Source organism: Lupinus angustifolius, chromosome LG01 (assembly GCF_001865875.1).
Source record: "Lupinus angustifolius cultivar Tanjil chromosome LG01, LupAngTanjil_v1.0, whole genome shotgun sequence".
In the NCBI taxonomy this organism is placed as follows: domain Eukaryota; kingdom Viridiplantae; phylum Streptophyta; class Magnoliopsida; order Fabales; family Fabaceae; genus Lupinus; species Lupinus angustifolius.
The window spans coordinates 30,743,735-30,760,335 of NC_032009.1; the positions used below are offsets into that span (position 1 = coordinate 30,743,735).

A 16,601-nucleotide genomic window follows, 5' to 3' on the forward strand; every position below is an offset into this window, starting at 1 on the left:
TTGAGTCCAGTTTTAATATAGCCCGGATGATCTGAGCTAAATAGTCCAGATTCACTAAACAATATCAAATATGATACCCAAGCCTTAGCATTTTGACACATGTACTTGGGAGTCATCTCACAGGTATATTTCATGACTCTCAAACATTTATTTTTCATTCTTTCCTCTCCAAAATCTTACTTCCAAACTAACCCTAAAATGTGTTTGTTAAGACAAATAGCCTAAAATAAAAAGTAATTTATATTCAATTTTTAGTTAAAATATCCAAATATAAATAAATTATAACCCTACAATTTATAATTTTATATTTCATAAACTAAAATTAAAAACATAATTTAGGTTAAATGTAAGTTGTTATTTCTATGGGGTTAAAGGTAAGGGCTAAATGTAATTTCATTAAAGACGAGGGATGACACTGCAATTTGATCTAAAATAAACTCTAAAATAAATTATAATCTAATAACGGAACATGGTGAAAACTGTGTTTGGTTTGGTTTCGCTACCGAAGATTTTTATTTGCGCATTCCAAAACCGTTCCACTCACTTCTCCGTCCGTCTTCATGTCTCAGGTAACGCTCTCGCTCTCCCATTCCTTCGCTTAACCCTACTTATTCATTTTTCCAATGTTTAAGGTTTATTTTATCGATCATTTCCTTTTCTCAACGATTTCATTTTTGTTTTTAGGGTTTAGGGAACATTTATTACAATTCATGATTCGGATACCATTTTTTTTAGCTGTGAATAAATTTTTATACTAATTTTGCTACCAAACCATCAATTGTAGTGATTAATATCATTTTTTATCTGCAGATTGATAACAGAAATTCTTCAGCGTCTAAGCGTGCTAGAACCGATGGTGATTACAGTGCATAAATCTCTAAAATTATGATGTTATTTGGTTATCATATGATTCTGTAGTGCATTTTAATTGTGCTTTTTTTTGTTTGTAGGTAGTCGTAGGGAAGATGATTGGACATGTCCTAGCTGTGGCAATGTCAATTTCTCTTTCAGGACAACTTGCAACATGCGTAATTGCACTCAACCGAGGCCCGCAGATCATAATTCCGTAAGATGTTAAATCTAATTATGTGCTGCTGTTACCTAAAATTAAAATATGATTTGCATCTTGCAAGTGATGTACAAAAGTTCATTAACTAACTCGATTAGTGTTGTCAATACTCAATAGCCTTTTCATCCCCCACATTTTTTGGGGTTGTACTTGTTTGCTCTGTGTTACTTATATTCCTATTTGGTTAATTTCTGTGCTCGCCACCACAGTCATTCCAAAATGGAATGGAAAATGAAGCATTTTAAAATGATTTATTGTTGTTTGCATATCAGCAGAGGGTAAGTGTTTTGTATGGGAAGATGTGTGAACTTGCTGATGACTATATGACTTTGTATTATGTATTCTTTTCTTATTTTTTACCACTGTATTGTATACTCAATGGGTTTTGGTTAATGTGATTTAACTGGACATAGTCATTGGTGTAAGCATGTGCTTTCCTTTAAAGCTATTCTTATAATGAAATATTAAAGTATTCATATATCTCTTTCCAGAAGTCTTTTATCAAGCTTCTACCAGCTCCACAGGGATATTCAACCTCAGTACCTTATTTAGGTTCTAACGTTCCCTCTTCAATGTATCTCGGTGTACCACCATATGGATCCTCCCTATTCAGTGGGTCATCTATTCTTCCCTATGATGTTCAATTTTCTGGAAGAATAGCATATCATCACGATTATGGAAGTCACCTTCCTGCTGGCAGTCCTCATAGACCCCTGCTTTTATCTGGACCGGCACCATACTCAAGTGGATTAATGATGGGAAACAGTATGTTATGCATTTATCTTATTCATAAAATTGACCTTTTTATTAAATTAGGAAAAGAGTGGGGGAGTGGGGATGAAGCAGCAATAAAGAAAGCCCACTTCTTGTATTGATTTTTTTTCCATTTTAGTACTACAATGGTTGATGCTTCTGCAATATTATCTTTTGTATATGTGCTCTTGTTGCAATTAATATAAGTTTTCTGTTGGGAATTCTTAATAGATGGGATGTATGGCTTGCCTCCACTAGTGGATCGGTTTGGCATGGGTATTCCTATCCCACCTGGATCCCTGGTATGATATAAAATGTTAAACTCAATTTTTGCAAAGTGTAAACTTCTAATTTTATGATGATAAGTGATGAATTTTGTGTGTGTATATTATTTATATTTGCTGTTTTGCTCTTTCAAAATGTTATGCAGCAGTTCATGTTAACTATTAATATAATATATGCTAGATAGTATATACTTTCTTTGTTGTGTCACTACAGCCTGGTCAAGTTACATTTACTTTTTGCACCGTTATAGGATATTAACTAGTGATATATATCCATATTTTCATCTTTTCAAAGTTGGATTTGGATACAATCCCTTAATGAGTTAAAGAAGCTAGAATTTGTCAAAAGTTGTGTCATTTACTTGGTTTTATTCCAAGATGGAATTAATACTTAATATTTACCTGAGCAGGGTCTAAGGCCAGGATTTTTTCCTGAAGAAAGTTCTCCAAAAAGGGGCACAGGTTTGTCATATTGAGCTTATGTATAGTTTGGTTGAAATGGATGTTTCTTGGCCAAGTTTTTTCTCCCTGACTGTTACTTTCCATATAGATACAACTCGTGACAGTGACTGGAAGTGTCCAAAATGTGGCAATATCAACTTCTCATTCAGAACTGTTTGCAACATGCGAAAGTGCAACACACCGAAGCCTGGATCCCAGGTTTTCTGTCTTTATATCTTTTTGAGCATATTGATTATCATTTATATTCAACATTGTTTGATGTGAATTTTATGCCACAGGTCTCAAAATCTGACAAAAACTCCAGTAAGTTGCATCACATCTGTCTCCACTTTTTTCATGCAATTGTCATATCTGATACAGAGCATCAGTTAGTAATTATGCTTCTTTCTTACTACTCACCATTCAGAGCAAAATATGCTTGAGGGAAGCTGGAAGTGTGAAAAATGTAATAATGTAAACTATCCATTCAGAACCAAGTGCAACAGACAGAATTGTGGTGCAGAAAAGCCAGTTTTGTCAAGTAAATCTCCATCACCAGCTTCAGATCAAAATGACCAGGTTTGTTGTGAAAATTATTTTCATTTCAATAGTCTTCATTGTTTGTTGCAACTTTTTATTGATTTTTTGGTTCTTTGTATGCATAATGGACATCATAAAGTGCCAGCTTGTTGCAAAGCTGTTTAAGTGGATTCATTGGAAAAACATTGCTTTTGCTTCCTTCCATCTTGAATCCTTATACTATTTGCAGCTATATGATTTTTAGTTCTTTCATGTTTGTCCATTCCATCTTTTAATTTGCAATTATTTACTCTTTCCAGTGAGTAATAGGACAGGTTTGAGGGTTAGAAGGTCCAGATTTGTCACCAAACATTGCTCAATTTGGATGTCTGACTGTTGTTCATGTCGTCCTCTATGTTGCTGCAGTTGTCAAGTCACTCACTTTCTCATTATCCGTGTCATGTTGTAGTAACTGAGATGGTATTTGGTCTCTTTGAATCTTTCTCATTATCTGTGCCATGTTGTAGTAACTGAGATGGTATTTGGTCTCTTTGAATCTTTCTCATTGTCCATGTCATGTTGTAGTAACTGAGATGGTATTTGGTCTCTTTAATCTTATGTTGCATGTGTCTGCCATCTTACTCTGGCAAAGATTTTACAGGCTGGTTATGGTATTTCATTGATAGCTATCTATTCTCTCAGAATCAACTCACTGCTCTAGTTGTTATGTTATCATATGCCTTCAGTTCAGGTACCTGTGGCAAGAAAGCTTATTGCAGGTTCCTGTTCAGTTCTATTTTGGTTCAACGGAACTATGGATGTATCAACATCATATAAAATAGATGACTTTGGTTTTTTCTTTTTAGCAATAACATGGTAATTGTTCAGCTCGCCGTTTCACAAAAACCTACAGGTCCTCCATCCAATCCTGCCCGCCTTAACTATCTAGTTAAGTATCTTTAGATGATTAGATGACTCTAGCATAGGAACATTTCAAGTTCTTAATAATTTTGGTTATCATATTTATAGTTTGGGTAGTTGAAATTGTCTTGTGTCTGCTAACTAGTCCATCTTCCAAGTCTTATGCAAAGACCATTTTCTTTCGTGAAGTTGAGGGTGAGTTTCGGCCCAACGGTAAGGTAAATGCTCAGTGACCAAGAGGTCATGGATTCAAATCCTAGAAATAGTCATTCCGCTTGCGGGGGTAAGGCCGCATAAATCTATCCTCATATTCCACTAGGTAGGAGCCTTGTGCAGTGTGCTGCTATGAAAAAATGTTCAGTCATTTGGTTATGTGAAGTATAGATTATTTTTTGTTGATCATAGATCTCTTTGATAATTTAGTTCAGAACCACTAAAAGGTCAAGGGTTTGATTCTTGCGAGCAACACTTGTTGGGAGGGGTAGCCACGAACCCGAAAGGGAGTTCCTTACCCATAAGGTGAGGGGATACCCTTGTTAGTAAAAAATATATGAACCACTAATAACATTAGTCTCCGGAAACATTTGCTAGAGCCTGCACTGCTTGTTGCTTTAAAAGTAAAGTTGCATTCTCATGCTTGTGGACCATCATTACTAAATACCAATACTAATGACACTTTCGGAAATTTGAAGATGTTACTAAAACGTAAAAGATTGTTTTGAATCTAGTCTTTCCTTATTAACACAGTTTTTCTTTTGTTGAAAATTGTTTTTCATATCTTTATTTTTCCACGGTCTTGTACGCGTCCTTGCTGTTATTCCATGCATGTAAATAATGAAAACCATAGCATGCAAATATCAACTTCATCAGAGTTTAGGTGTTGGAGAAGTTTATCTTGCACTTTTAAGATGTTGACTTGCATGGATTGAAACTTTTGAAGGTTCGGCTCTAATTGCCACCATCAACTGTTAAAACTGCATTAAATTAGTCTAATAGAACCTATACACTTCGATATTGCTGCCTGTATCTTCCAAATTTTGGTTCGAACAATTGTGATTCGGTAAGATGGGCCGGCCTAGTGTTTATGCCATGTTGAATTATTTCTCATGGGCGGTATATTCGGCTGTGGCATTCAAGCCGAAAACCAAGTTATAAGAAGATTTGGAAAATCAAAATTAGTCGAATACATACAAGGTTAAGTGTTTTAGTAAACTGGGGTGAATTATTTTTTCTTAGAGTGTATATGTATACACAGGCATACAAATGCTTTCTTTGACAAAGTCTCTATCTCAGGAGACATGAATTGTTTGTGCTCTGTTCAACATCCATCAACACCACCAACCTCTTTCATGCTCAACATAACTAATCACTAGTTCCAATTTCATTGATATGAATGTATTAAAGTGAAAGTTGGAGTTTCTCCTATTATAGAAAAGATGGTAGAATCGCTTTTTAGGTGGTTTGAACATGTGTGGAGGAGACTAGTATGAACCTCCGTAAGTAGAGTGGACCAAATAGGGGTTAGTTCAATTCATAGAGGAAGAAGGAGGCTAAGAAAAATCATAGGTGAAACAATTATAAAAGATTTAGATATCAATGCTATATTAATCAACATGACACATTATAATGTCGTTTGATCTACATAGTTGACTTCAATTATTGAGATTAAGACTTGATTGTTGTTGAATATTAATTTGTTGAACTTACTTAAATATGTCCCACCCTCAACGTCAAAATATGCATAAGTTCACATTAAAAACAGGCAGCACTGTTGAATTAAAGATTTAAAGTTCAAACAAGGCATAGAAATTGGTTGAATTGGAAACATCCCATGATTTACTATGTCTACACAACAATGTAGATGGCCAAAGCTTAGGGTGTGAGGCCCCTCCTTGCAATGATAGAATGTAGAAGTGATTTTTTAACGAGTTAATCTTTGTCTTTAGAAGTGACTAAAATGAATGGGTGAGATTTGGTGGAAGTGTTAACTTAGACACCTTGTGTCAATGGATTCACATAAACACGCATACCAGCGACCCAAGATAACAGCAACTTTGGCAGCCACCAGTAAACAAAATTTTGCTCAAAATCTGCAGAACACCCTGAAAACGCTACAGGAAGAAGCTTAAACTTCAGCCAAGAAATTTTGGTAAACCTCTTATTATGTGGGATAAATCACAGGGTGCAATCTCAATGAAGATGATTGCTTCTCATCCCTAACCATTGGAAGTTGACACTGACGGCAAAAAGCTCCTATAGCAAAATTTTACAAAGTTATGTGGTTAGCCAGTGACCAAGCAGCAACTCCAACCCTACCATTGTTCTCTATTTGTCTGAAATTTTTAATTGTTATAGTATACTTTATTTGCTATTAAATTGATATTATTTTATGTATAATAATTCTATTTTTAATCAGGCACCACTTCTCTTTTTATGAGATAAAATAAAACATTTTATATTTCAGTTTTATTTTTTACTTTTCAACAACTTAAATCATCTATAACTCAATTTTAAACTTTTTTCAAACCAATCAAATCTTAAACTTAAGTGTTTTTAAAGGAGAGTTAACCGTACTCATGGTTAAGGATTCAAAAGTAGGAAGGTTTGTGTTGAAAAATGATGAATTCTATATATTAAGCAATTTCTATTTTTAGATTAGGCACCAACTATTGATTTAAATAGTTCTCTGGATTGATTGACTTATTTGTTACCGAAAAATGATGTGCAAAACCATATTCTCCTTAAACTGTTTGGTCCTAATTATCTTATGGTTGTATTTTGATGTAAATATAAATTTCATGATACTCGACTTTGTTAGATCCCACTATGCCATTAATTATTTTGAAGGAATTAGTTGAAATTAATTAGAGATTGCAAAACCAGTTAAGCCACTCATATAGCGCCCATAAATCACAATGGTTGTGGGTATGTCCATTTACCATTTTTGGCAAACTTTCATGTGCAGGTAAGCGGGCTGGGCAAATAAATTAAATTTGTATATCCTACTTGCAAAAAATTGTAGAATATGCCATATATTGTCCATTTTGTCTTCACAAGTTATTGGATATGCATGTCAGAATTTGGGGAAGAGAATGATAAAAAATTGTTCAAAATGCAGCTTATGGTACCATTGTACCCAAAAAATAAGCTTAGGACATGTCTAGGATTTGTGTTTAATAGTGAACGATTTTGCTGCAATCCAAAAAAATGTAGAAAAGCTTCTTGATAATAAGTGATTTGAATATATTATTTAAATATTTGTAAGATATAGTTTCAAAGTTTCATTTCTTTAATTATACGAGAGGGATCCACTTATTCTAAGAGTAAGTTTTTTAAACTTGCTTCCCATCCTAACCATCAATTATATGGATATCTAATGGTTTGGATTTACTCAGTAATTCAGACTATTAGATTCTCATAGAATTGAAGGTCAAGATGAGGAATAAATTTAAAAAAATTACTCTTAGAGTAAGTGAATCCCTCTCCTTCTATGATTTAGTTATACATTATCGTCACAGGTATTGTTAAGGAGGTCAAGTTTACTTCAAGTCCAAGCAAATAACTTATCACATACAAATTTACTACAACATTTATTCAGAAATGATCCATTGACCATAGTGTTAGGAAGTAAAATTAAAAGGGTGTAACATTTATGTACAGATTTATATACAAATAATTCATTATTTATTTGTAATATTAATTATATTTAAATGTTAATAATAATTGAATATGAATGACGCATTAATAGAATTAAAAAATTCTTGAACTATGCATACATACTTTTCTCACATTAAAATTGCATAACACACGTTTGGGCTTGTGTTCTCAAGATTAAATTCATCTCATAAAAAAATTAAAAAATAAAATTCAGCATAAGTATATATATACTTTCGTATAATGAACTAAAAACTATTGATAAACAATACTCTTAAGTAAATTGTTAAAAACACTAAACCAATTTTTTATTATTAAAAACACTTATTTTAAATTTATTATATTCATAATGTTTAGGTATATAGTAGGAATGACAATACATTGACTTGGAGTATATTTGTTTTTACCCAAATCCAAAACTTGAATTAAGCAAGGTTAAAAAATACTACCATCTCCAAATCTATTAGATAACCCGACGAGAACTCATTCGAAACATGTATTGTTATATATATAAGTTTTATATGTGTTGCCTAATATTGTAATTTTACAGAAATTAGTCGGGTTCAGGCAGGTTCAAGGTAGGGTACCATTATACCAAACCCGAACCCAAAGATTGAACTCGGGTAAAATCCGAACCGAATCAATCACAACAAATTTTCCCCATAAATTTGGGTTAAGTTCGGACGAGTATCCGCATCTTTGGTTTTGATTGTTATCCGTAGTATATAGTGAGTACTAATAGATAGCTAATTCGATTAGAAGTAAGAAATAATTATTTAATGACACAAAAGATACTTTAAAAACGAATAAGTGAAGGGCTATAGATGTTGTAAATTTGTAATAAATAAGAGATCTAGAATACTATTAAATTTGTCAAAGTACCATTCTGTCTAGCAACAAATCCTCAAAAGTCAAAAAATCTTGTCATTAGCATCTTTAAGAGAGGAAAACAGAGCAATAAGAATAAATAAACAAGACAGCAAATTAGCATCTTCAGATAGTTGCAAACCTACAAACCTGCATGCAAAAAGGTCTACATAATAAAAAGAGTTACCTGTAATAAATGTAACATTCCAAATATATGACTAATAAATAACATGCTAACATTAACTAGGAGTTCAACCAAACAGTGATCAATTTAAATTGAGGAATTTTGTGAGTGTAGGTGTGTTGGTGGTGCAGAAGTATACATTTGTTCGTGTGCTCTCTAGGTGGATAGTGAAATACAATATGTGGGTAAAAAAAAAGAGAAATATAACAACAGTCAAGCCTTAGTCTTACTAGGTGAGGTCGGTGACATACATCATTGGTCGAACAAATGCTAGCATATATGATAGGGCCTAGGTTGTTGACTCTGGCCCAATAGAACCACTAACCCAAGAGATGCCATCAACATCTAGGAACTGGAAGGTTCATGTTAGAAGGAAGAAAAAAGGAATGTTAGAATAGTGAGCTGGCAGGGGAGACAAAAGAAAGGGAACGGTTATAAATAAATGTAATTCAATTACATAAGGGTGAGGGGTGAGCTTGTGAGGGTTCTTTTGGTAGTAAACAAAACAAGTATGAATGGAGAACTTTAGTTCTCTCTAGGAGCAGTGTTCTGGGTAGTACGATCTCATCCTCTGTAAAGTTTTCCTTCCTAAATTCAAATAAACAACTCCACTGGATATTTTTCTTTCACAATCATCTTTTCTTTTATGCCTTTCTATCATCTATTCTGAAATTAATTTCGGTTTCTAACAATATATTATGCCCATTGACCATGGTGTAATTTTCACTTCCTATTTTTATAAATTAATATTTCTCTATTATTTACTCCTACTTTTGCGTGTTTAATGGTATCAATTTCATTTCAGGCATACAATTTTCTGGTACTGCAAAGAGTATCATCTCACTTTATGGATAAAGAATTAATCTTTTTTGGGTATGTGATTGCACATTCCAACATGGAAGACATCTTCTATCCCATTCTATCCCAAAAGAATGTATCACTTCATGTCACTACTCGTGATTGTGAGAAAAATATTTAATTATTAAATTTTTAACTTTAATATATTTTTTCAACCAATCACAAACAGCAAACAGTGGTACATAGAGTGACACACTATATAGAACAACATATATGCTTCATTCCCAACATATTATTAATTTGACATTATCTTTATGCATAAATTAATTTCACTAAGAAACAAAGTTCAATAGGTAATTACGAAGAAGAAAAATAGTTGCTAATATTTACTTACAAATATTTTTTATATAAAGTTTATAGATAATGTAGGCATCTTTTTTCAATGACTATATATGATAAATATACACTATAATACCACTGATGGTTTGTTTCTTTATCCCTTAAGATCTTACATTAAACCATTATTTTATATTTGTATATATCTCAATTCAGATTTTTTTAAAGAGTAAATGTGTTTTTTAGGAGTTGGATCCTCTCCATTAATGGTAATAGAGAGGCAAGTACACCTAAAACAAGAGAAAATATGTAATATAATTTAACACTTTTATCTTTAAAATATAATATTTTTATCCTTATGTGTAAGTGCAAAACTGATCACATCTAATATTTAGATAAAGAAAAAGCACTTGTGGATATATTTTCATGGATAAGAAAAATTGAAGTCAACTGTAAAAAAAACTAAAACTTCTTTTGTTCAATTGCAATTTTGTTAATATGTTTTCATTTTTTTAAATTAAAATTGTCAATTCCCATCTACCCCATTAATCAACCATGATCACATAATTCTTTATCAAGTCATCATTTAAGGGGAACAAAACTTGAGCAAATGACCATTTTCAATGCTATTATATACAGGAAAAGTATGGTACACATCTAGAAAAAACTCTTCAGTTATTAGTGAACCAAGTTGGGTCAAGAGTTTATCAAATAATAAGAAGCCCTTCAATGAGCTAGAGATTATGTGAAAGAGTGATTAACTGATTATCAAAATGAAACTCAGAGGAGGTTTATCTTTCAGCAAATATGTGGTGAACCATGAATGAAAAAAGAGATTAGCAACTAGAGTATGAGAAATGAGGCATGGATATAAAAAAGAAATCAGAGAAAATAAACACAACCTACACTAGCCTAGTATTGCAACAAAAAAACTAGGACTACAAATAAAGGAATATGAGATGGAACTCACCTTGTGATGAGAACACTCTTGTTAATCCAACTGGTTGTAAGGAAAACCAGACTCATAAGGTTCTCTGAACAGTTGAAATTCTTGAAAGCGATTGATATCGTCACAATTTGAGTAGGAGATCCACATATTGGAATTCACTGGTTGTTGACCAATATGCCAATATTCTGGAGGTAAGCGCTGCTGACTCGTAGCATGTGTTACAGGCAAGGTTGCGGCTGCTTTGTTCGGCGGTTCTACAGGAATGGGTTTCGGCTCATGTGAACCCCAGGAATTGGTTGACAGAAGAGAGAGAGCACGGTGAAAATCTTGTGTAACAATAGGATCAGAGGAGGTAATCAAATCTTCTATTCCTGCTAAAGGTATTCAACCAAGTGAATAACATTGTAATATGGCAAGCTATTACATAACTTTAATTATGTTATGTATACATGATAAACATAACAATATAAATTAAATGCGTAACCATGACGCTCTATTATAAAGAAAGGTGTAAAACAACCTGTATTAATACTCTTCGTTGCAATGCATTTCGGTGTAAAAGGGGTTTCGAAATCATAAGAAACCATAGTGCCAATACTTGGTATCTCATTATTGGCTTTTGCAGGATTCAAGAGAAAATCTTTTGTCTGGGGGAGCTTGCTTCTATGTGTCTGTTGCCATGCTAAATTTGTAGCAGTCCTTGAATAAGTGAATGGGCTCATATGTTGCTTCCCATCTGCAGAATAAAGATCAATGAAAAGATAGCAGGGTATAGTAAAGCTTACATTGCACCATCATACATACAAGAACTGTGTAAATATGGTGTTTAAGATTTCATACATATAAAAATTGTGTTAGTGAAATGTCAAAACTCAAGTCAAAATGACCATGATAATTAATTCTATCTTGCTGTGATTACAGAAATTGCTAAAATCATTACTTTGTTTCGCACTTCACATAACATTCCTTATTTCACTCGAAGATCGTGATACCCGAGTTTCCTCAGGACTTAAGCACTTTACTGAATATTGTGCCAATAACTTATATACATAGGTAATAGCAGCATCCCTCCTGAAGTGTTGTAAAAGGCTAACAGCTAGAACTTTTGGACTAAACATGACTTTTATGATTCTTCATTGCAGAGATACAAATTTAATACATAAACCTCATGCAAGGATGCATTGAGGTTCAGATCAATGTCCCATGGAACTGTTACAGACTTACAACTACACTTCTTGAACATGCTTAACTTGTTGAAGTTCAGAAATATAACTTGAAATCCAAACAAATCCATAAAATAATAGAAAAACAAGTAGAACTTAAAAAAGGTCCACAAAGATAGGAATTTGAAAAAACTGATTGCTTTTTTTCTACTTCAGTTTTTTATTTATATGTTTTACTGATAATTACAAAAATGTCACTTTATTTGACTGTCTTATCTGTTTTCAAACTATCATAAAGGAAATATTGAAAACAAGAAACGTTATTTCCTCTATTTCCATCACTAAAATTTGAAAGCTGGAAATAAAATGAAAACAATGTGGCATTTAGTGAAAGACATAGCTACTGAGAATAAAAACCGGAGACAAACCAAAAACCACCTTAGGAGTTCTATCAGGTTACATTTTATGTCTTAAAGAAGGTAAAGTCGTAAGTAGGACATCATTGACAAGTTATCGTAGCCAGCTGGAACCAGTAACGACTGTGGAAAAATTCTTCTAGGCTAAGATGCTTCGGAATTTAAAATAAGCTGCAAACTAAGTCGATGACCAACACAACAATAACAAAATTTCTAGGAGAAGGGGCATTAAAGAGTTGTAAGATGATACCATGGGGTAATGAAGACAAAGCTGGTTGATTTAATCGGACGGGTAGAGGTTGAGGTTTACGGCGCCTTACATTGTGATCAGAAAGACGTCGTCTGCAACTTCTCTTTTTCTCATCAAACTCTGACAGACCATGGAACCTACAACATTATAAGCAAAGGGATCAACATGAGCCAAAAAGGTAAGAAGTGAATCTGATTGATAACCAATTTAATGATATGTGACTGAGATTTAATACTCCATGTCATTTTCATATGAATGATTAGATTTTTATAAGAAGCTTTACCTGCTACATTGCTGGCAAAATCGACGTTCCTTACCATCTATAACCACCTTGGAGGATTTGGAATGATTGTCGCAAACTCTATGTTTGCAATGGTAATCTTTAGCTGATGAGAGATCGAGGCCACAACCTTCAACCTGACAGTGAGGAAATTGTGCATTCTGACCATTGGACTTGCATTTTTTACTGGTACTCAAAGATGACATAGGAGCCCCCGAAAACAATGGACTCTTTGAATTACTTGCTGTGCAAACATCCTCAAAGTACAGCCGCTTACCAAGTTTCAGAGATAGCAATGGTTCACCAGAGACCGAAGAGAGCTCTCGCACATGGGAAAATTCAACTTCGGACAGTTTGTTTTTACCACTGGAATCATCGAGTGAACTTTCAAACATGTACATAGACATTTTGCTATCCCTATTTGGTGGTGAATTAATGGAAGCTGATATTGAGCTCTTTGATGAAGAAGCATAGAGTAGCTCAGACCTGGAACAACCACTGCCACCGGATGCATCTAACAACCCTGCATTGATTTCTTGGTTTGTTTCACCATTCCAGTTTGGTGGCTGTGATTTGGAATTTTATATTGCTTTTGAATTGAGAAAGAGTGAGTGCTCCCAATCCCACTGTGGGGGAGATTTTGCATTCCAATCCATCAGAGTGCTCGAAATCTGTAATCTTCACCGCTACAATTCGAATGAAAATGCTGATATTTTAGTTTCTCTGTATAAGGAAAAATCAAGCAAGCTCTTGTGGAGATTTAACAAGCCAAAGAATCTATACAGAAACTGCATTTACAATTTTGGAAAATCAAAAGGCACCAAGAATATTTGTAAAAAATCAAAACAGAAATCATAAACACACACATAGTTAACAATGCATTGTAACAAAAAAAAGTTAACAACGCATGTACATCTAAATTGTGAAACTGCCACATTTTTCAAATAATCAATGCATACAAATTAGTAATTACTAAAGGAAAAAAATAGATCAGTCTTTGAAAGACAACATCAAATCAACAATATTCTGTGAATCACATCCATGAGTTGCAAGCAAACAGTGGTAAGAGTTCTCAAGTTGTGAGACCATGCAATACCCTCAATTTACCGAGAGCACATCTTCTGTCTCAAGATGTGTACCACTCAATGTACCATTTTCTTTTCATTGGTCAGAAATTACAAAATTAATATATATTTAATTCATATTTTACTTTTCTGACCAATGAAAAAAAATGCTATATAGAGTGATACACACTTTAGGACATGTTACTCTCAATTTACCACACATTTATTAAGTTAACTGTAGTCCTACCAAATTTAAAATGTAAACGAACTTCTCACTTGGTCAAATTATGGCACTTACATAATTAAGTTCCCATTCAAGGTTAAGTCTACTAGTATTTCCCAAATCTAAACTTCACTAACATTTTTGTAGCCATTTTACAATTTATTCATAGCATTAACAGAATGTACTACCATGTTCCTACAATGGATTGCCCTTACAATTTATGCAATGTGTTTTCTCTCTTCATTTACCATAACATCCCTTTCAACATTGGAAGCTTTAATTCCAATAATTCTTATGCAATGTCAGAAGTAGGCAACCATTGAATGGGACCCACCACAACAACCCCAACAAATGATAAATATTATAGACAGACCAGAACTTCCAACACTAGAAAAATAGTTACCAACAGAACTAGTTTTAGCTTTCCTTAAAAACTAAGGCCAACAACTAACCTTCCTAGTCATAAATGTCTGAAGACAATAAAATAATAACATGCTTTATATTCAATGATACTTCATGGGGACAAGGATCACGAGTCCCCAAATGTGTCACATTCCTTATTTCCGGCTAATCACATTCCTGTTTCAGGATATGGAATGGGTACTGTTCATGATAGGTGATTTCTATCCACTTCATGGACCCTATGAAAATGACAAGTCTTGTTTGCTATGACTTGTAGGTTCATGAGGTTAATATAACCAATCAAATATACATCATTGAGCTTTATTTAGATAAAGTTTTAAGAAGTAATGGAATCCAATGCTAGAACAAAGGAAAGTCTTTGGTCCCTTTACCCTTAAAAGGGCACAACCTATAGCTCTTGCAGCACAGAAAAAGAGAGATAAGGAAATAAACACAACTTTCATGGAAACCTAACTTTCTTAGCATACAACTTTCCCGAGAAAATGATAAACCTTAAAAGGGTATACAGATAAAAAAAGGAGGAAGATGAAGAGTGTAGAAAAAAACACATTTTTTATGATAGGGTAAGGTTAAAAGTCTAGCCTTTACTTAACATTAATATCAGTCTTTGAAAAAAGGAAGCTACAATCTGACTCTACCATAAATGGAAATAAACACTAAAAAATAATGGAAACACAGTAGAGAAGTACTCATAAATAAATAATCATAAAAAAATGTTTTTTTTTTTGTTTTTTTAAACAAAAAATAAAAATGCAAAGAAACCCGAAAGAAAGAATAAGGTAATGAAGATGTGTTTTCAATTTTGATACATCAACAGTGCTAAAAAATGAGTACTTTTTTGTTTGTATGATTGCTCTTATCAAAAGTAAGAGAAAGAGAGAACTTACTATGTTGTAGTGAAATGATGAATGGTGAATAGTGAATATTGAATAGTGAGTGAGGAATGATGAGTCAAATGAGAGAAATTAGAGATGAATATAAATAGAATTGGAGTATGAAGAAGTGAAGAAACATACCATTTTGTTGTGTTGCGGTGAGCAGAAGAGAGTGAGAGAGAGCACAACATAATACAACACAAACAGTGTGGATGTACTATCACAACTTCCCTTCTATTTCTTTCTCTTACTATTCTCTCTCACACATGCTCTCTTGTCACTATATGCAATTAAATATTCTCATAATCTTCATTAAGACATGCATAACTCTTCCTTAATGGGGCTGGGCTCCTATGAAAATATCACAAAAATAAGAGAAAAATTAATATGGTAAGATATTTTTATCTTTTTACATATAATGAAATAACATTTTTGTCATTAAAGTTATAAGTAAAAACAATTAATTATCTCTTTATTAGTGAAGAGGATACTTTTTCTCATTAATCACACTTCACTTTATTACTACATTTACTTTCTTCTTAATATTTATGAACCTTATTATAATAGTTTTTAGAGTAAATTATACTGAAACCTTTAAGTTTTAGTGAAATTACATAATTCACCTTTCATTTTTTTACACCTACACAAACTCCATCATTTTTATACTTTCATTATAATGACCACCCCTGCATGAGAAATAAGTGTAATTTTGTGAACAAAAAATGTGATAAATGCAATTAAGTTAAACAAAACATGATATATTATGGAGACAAGTCCAAATAATATATGAGTTGATAACTCTTTATTATTTTTAGTTCGTTACGATATAATATAAAAGTGATTTAAACAATATCTTTTTAGAATTGTTGATGCATTTTGTAACCAAAAATAATAAAGGTACATTACTTTGTATATTATTTGGATTTTTCCTCACAATATACCATGTTTTGTTTAACTTAATTGCATTTATCACATTTTTTGTTTAAAAGATTACACTTATTTCTCATGCAGGGGTGATTAGTGTAATGAAAGTATAAAAATTAGGGGAGGTTTGTGTAGGTGTAGAAAAGTGAGGGATGATTTATGTAATTTCACTAAAACTCAGGGGTGTCAGTGTAATTAACTCTAGTTT

At 32.9% G+C, this 16,601-nt stretch overlaps 2 protein-coding genes across 3 annotated transcripts; one reads left to right on the forward strand and one right to left on the reverse strand.

Annotated features, from left to right (window-relative positions):
- Nucleotides 459-6,324, forward strand: LOC109360048 (ranBP2-type zinc finger protein At1g67325-like). 2 transcript variants are annotated; one of them, XM_019604792.1, is made up of 10 exons: nucleotides 459-569; nucleotides 811-856; nucleotides 951-1,066; nucleotides 1,561-1,834; nucleotides 2,054-2,124; nucleotides 2,517-2,568; nucleotides 2,657-2,766; nucleotides 2,847-2,871; nucleotides 2,975-3,126; nucleotides 5,281-6,324. In XM_019604792.1, the coding sequence occupies exons 1-10, from the start codon at nucleotides 561-563 to the stop codon at nucleotides 5,287-5,289; spliced, it is 864 nt and encodes a 287-aa protein (XP_019460337.1). In that variant the 5' UTR covers nucleotides 459-560; the 3' UTR covers nucleotides 5,290-6,324. The 2 variants fall into 2 exon arrangements, with proteins under 2 accessions (XP_019460337.1, XP_019460345.1); XM_019604800.1 differs by lacking the exon at nucleotides 5,281-6,324 and adding an exon at nucleotides 3,387-3,774.
- On the reverse strand, nucleotides 8,510-13,465 carry LOC109333962 (squamosa promoter-binding-like protein 12; the record flags this gene model as incomplete). Its single annotated transcript, XM_019569556.1, has 5 exons — nucleotides 8,510-8,658; nucleotides 10,797-11,146; nucleotides 11,296-11,499; nucleotides 12,605-12,741; nucleotides 12,888-13,465. Coding segments are annotated over 4 exons (1,248 nt in total), but the record flags the coding sequence as incomplete, so codon positions are not given.

Bases quoted from the DNA above. Each gene is read 5' to 3' on its own strand.
- LOC109360048 (XM_019604792.1), top strand. The intron at 1,067-1,560 runs GTAAGATGTTAA...ATCTCTTTCCAG, and splicing joins GGCCCGCAGATCATAATTCC to AAGTCTTTTATCAAGCTTCT. The intron at 2,569-2,656 runs GTTTGTCATATT...CTTTCCATATAG, and splicing joins TTCTCCAAAAAGGGGCACAG to ATACAACTCGTGACAGTGAC.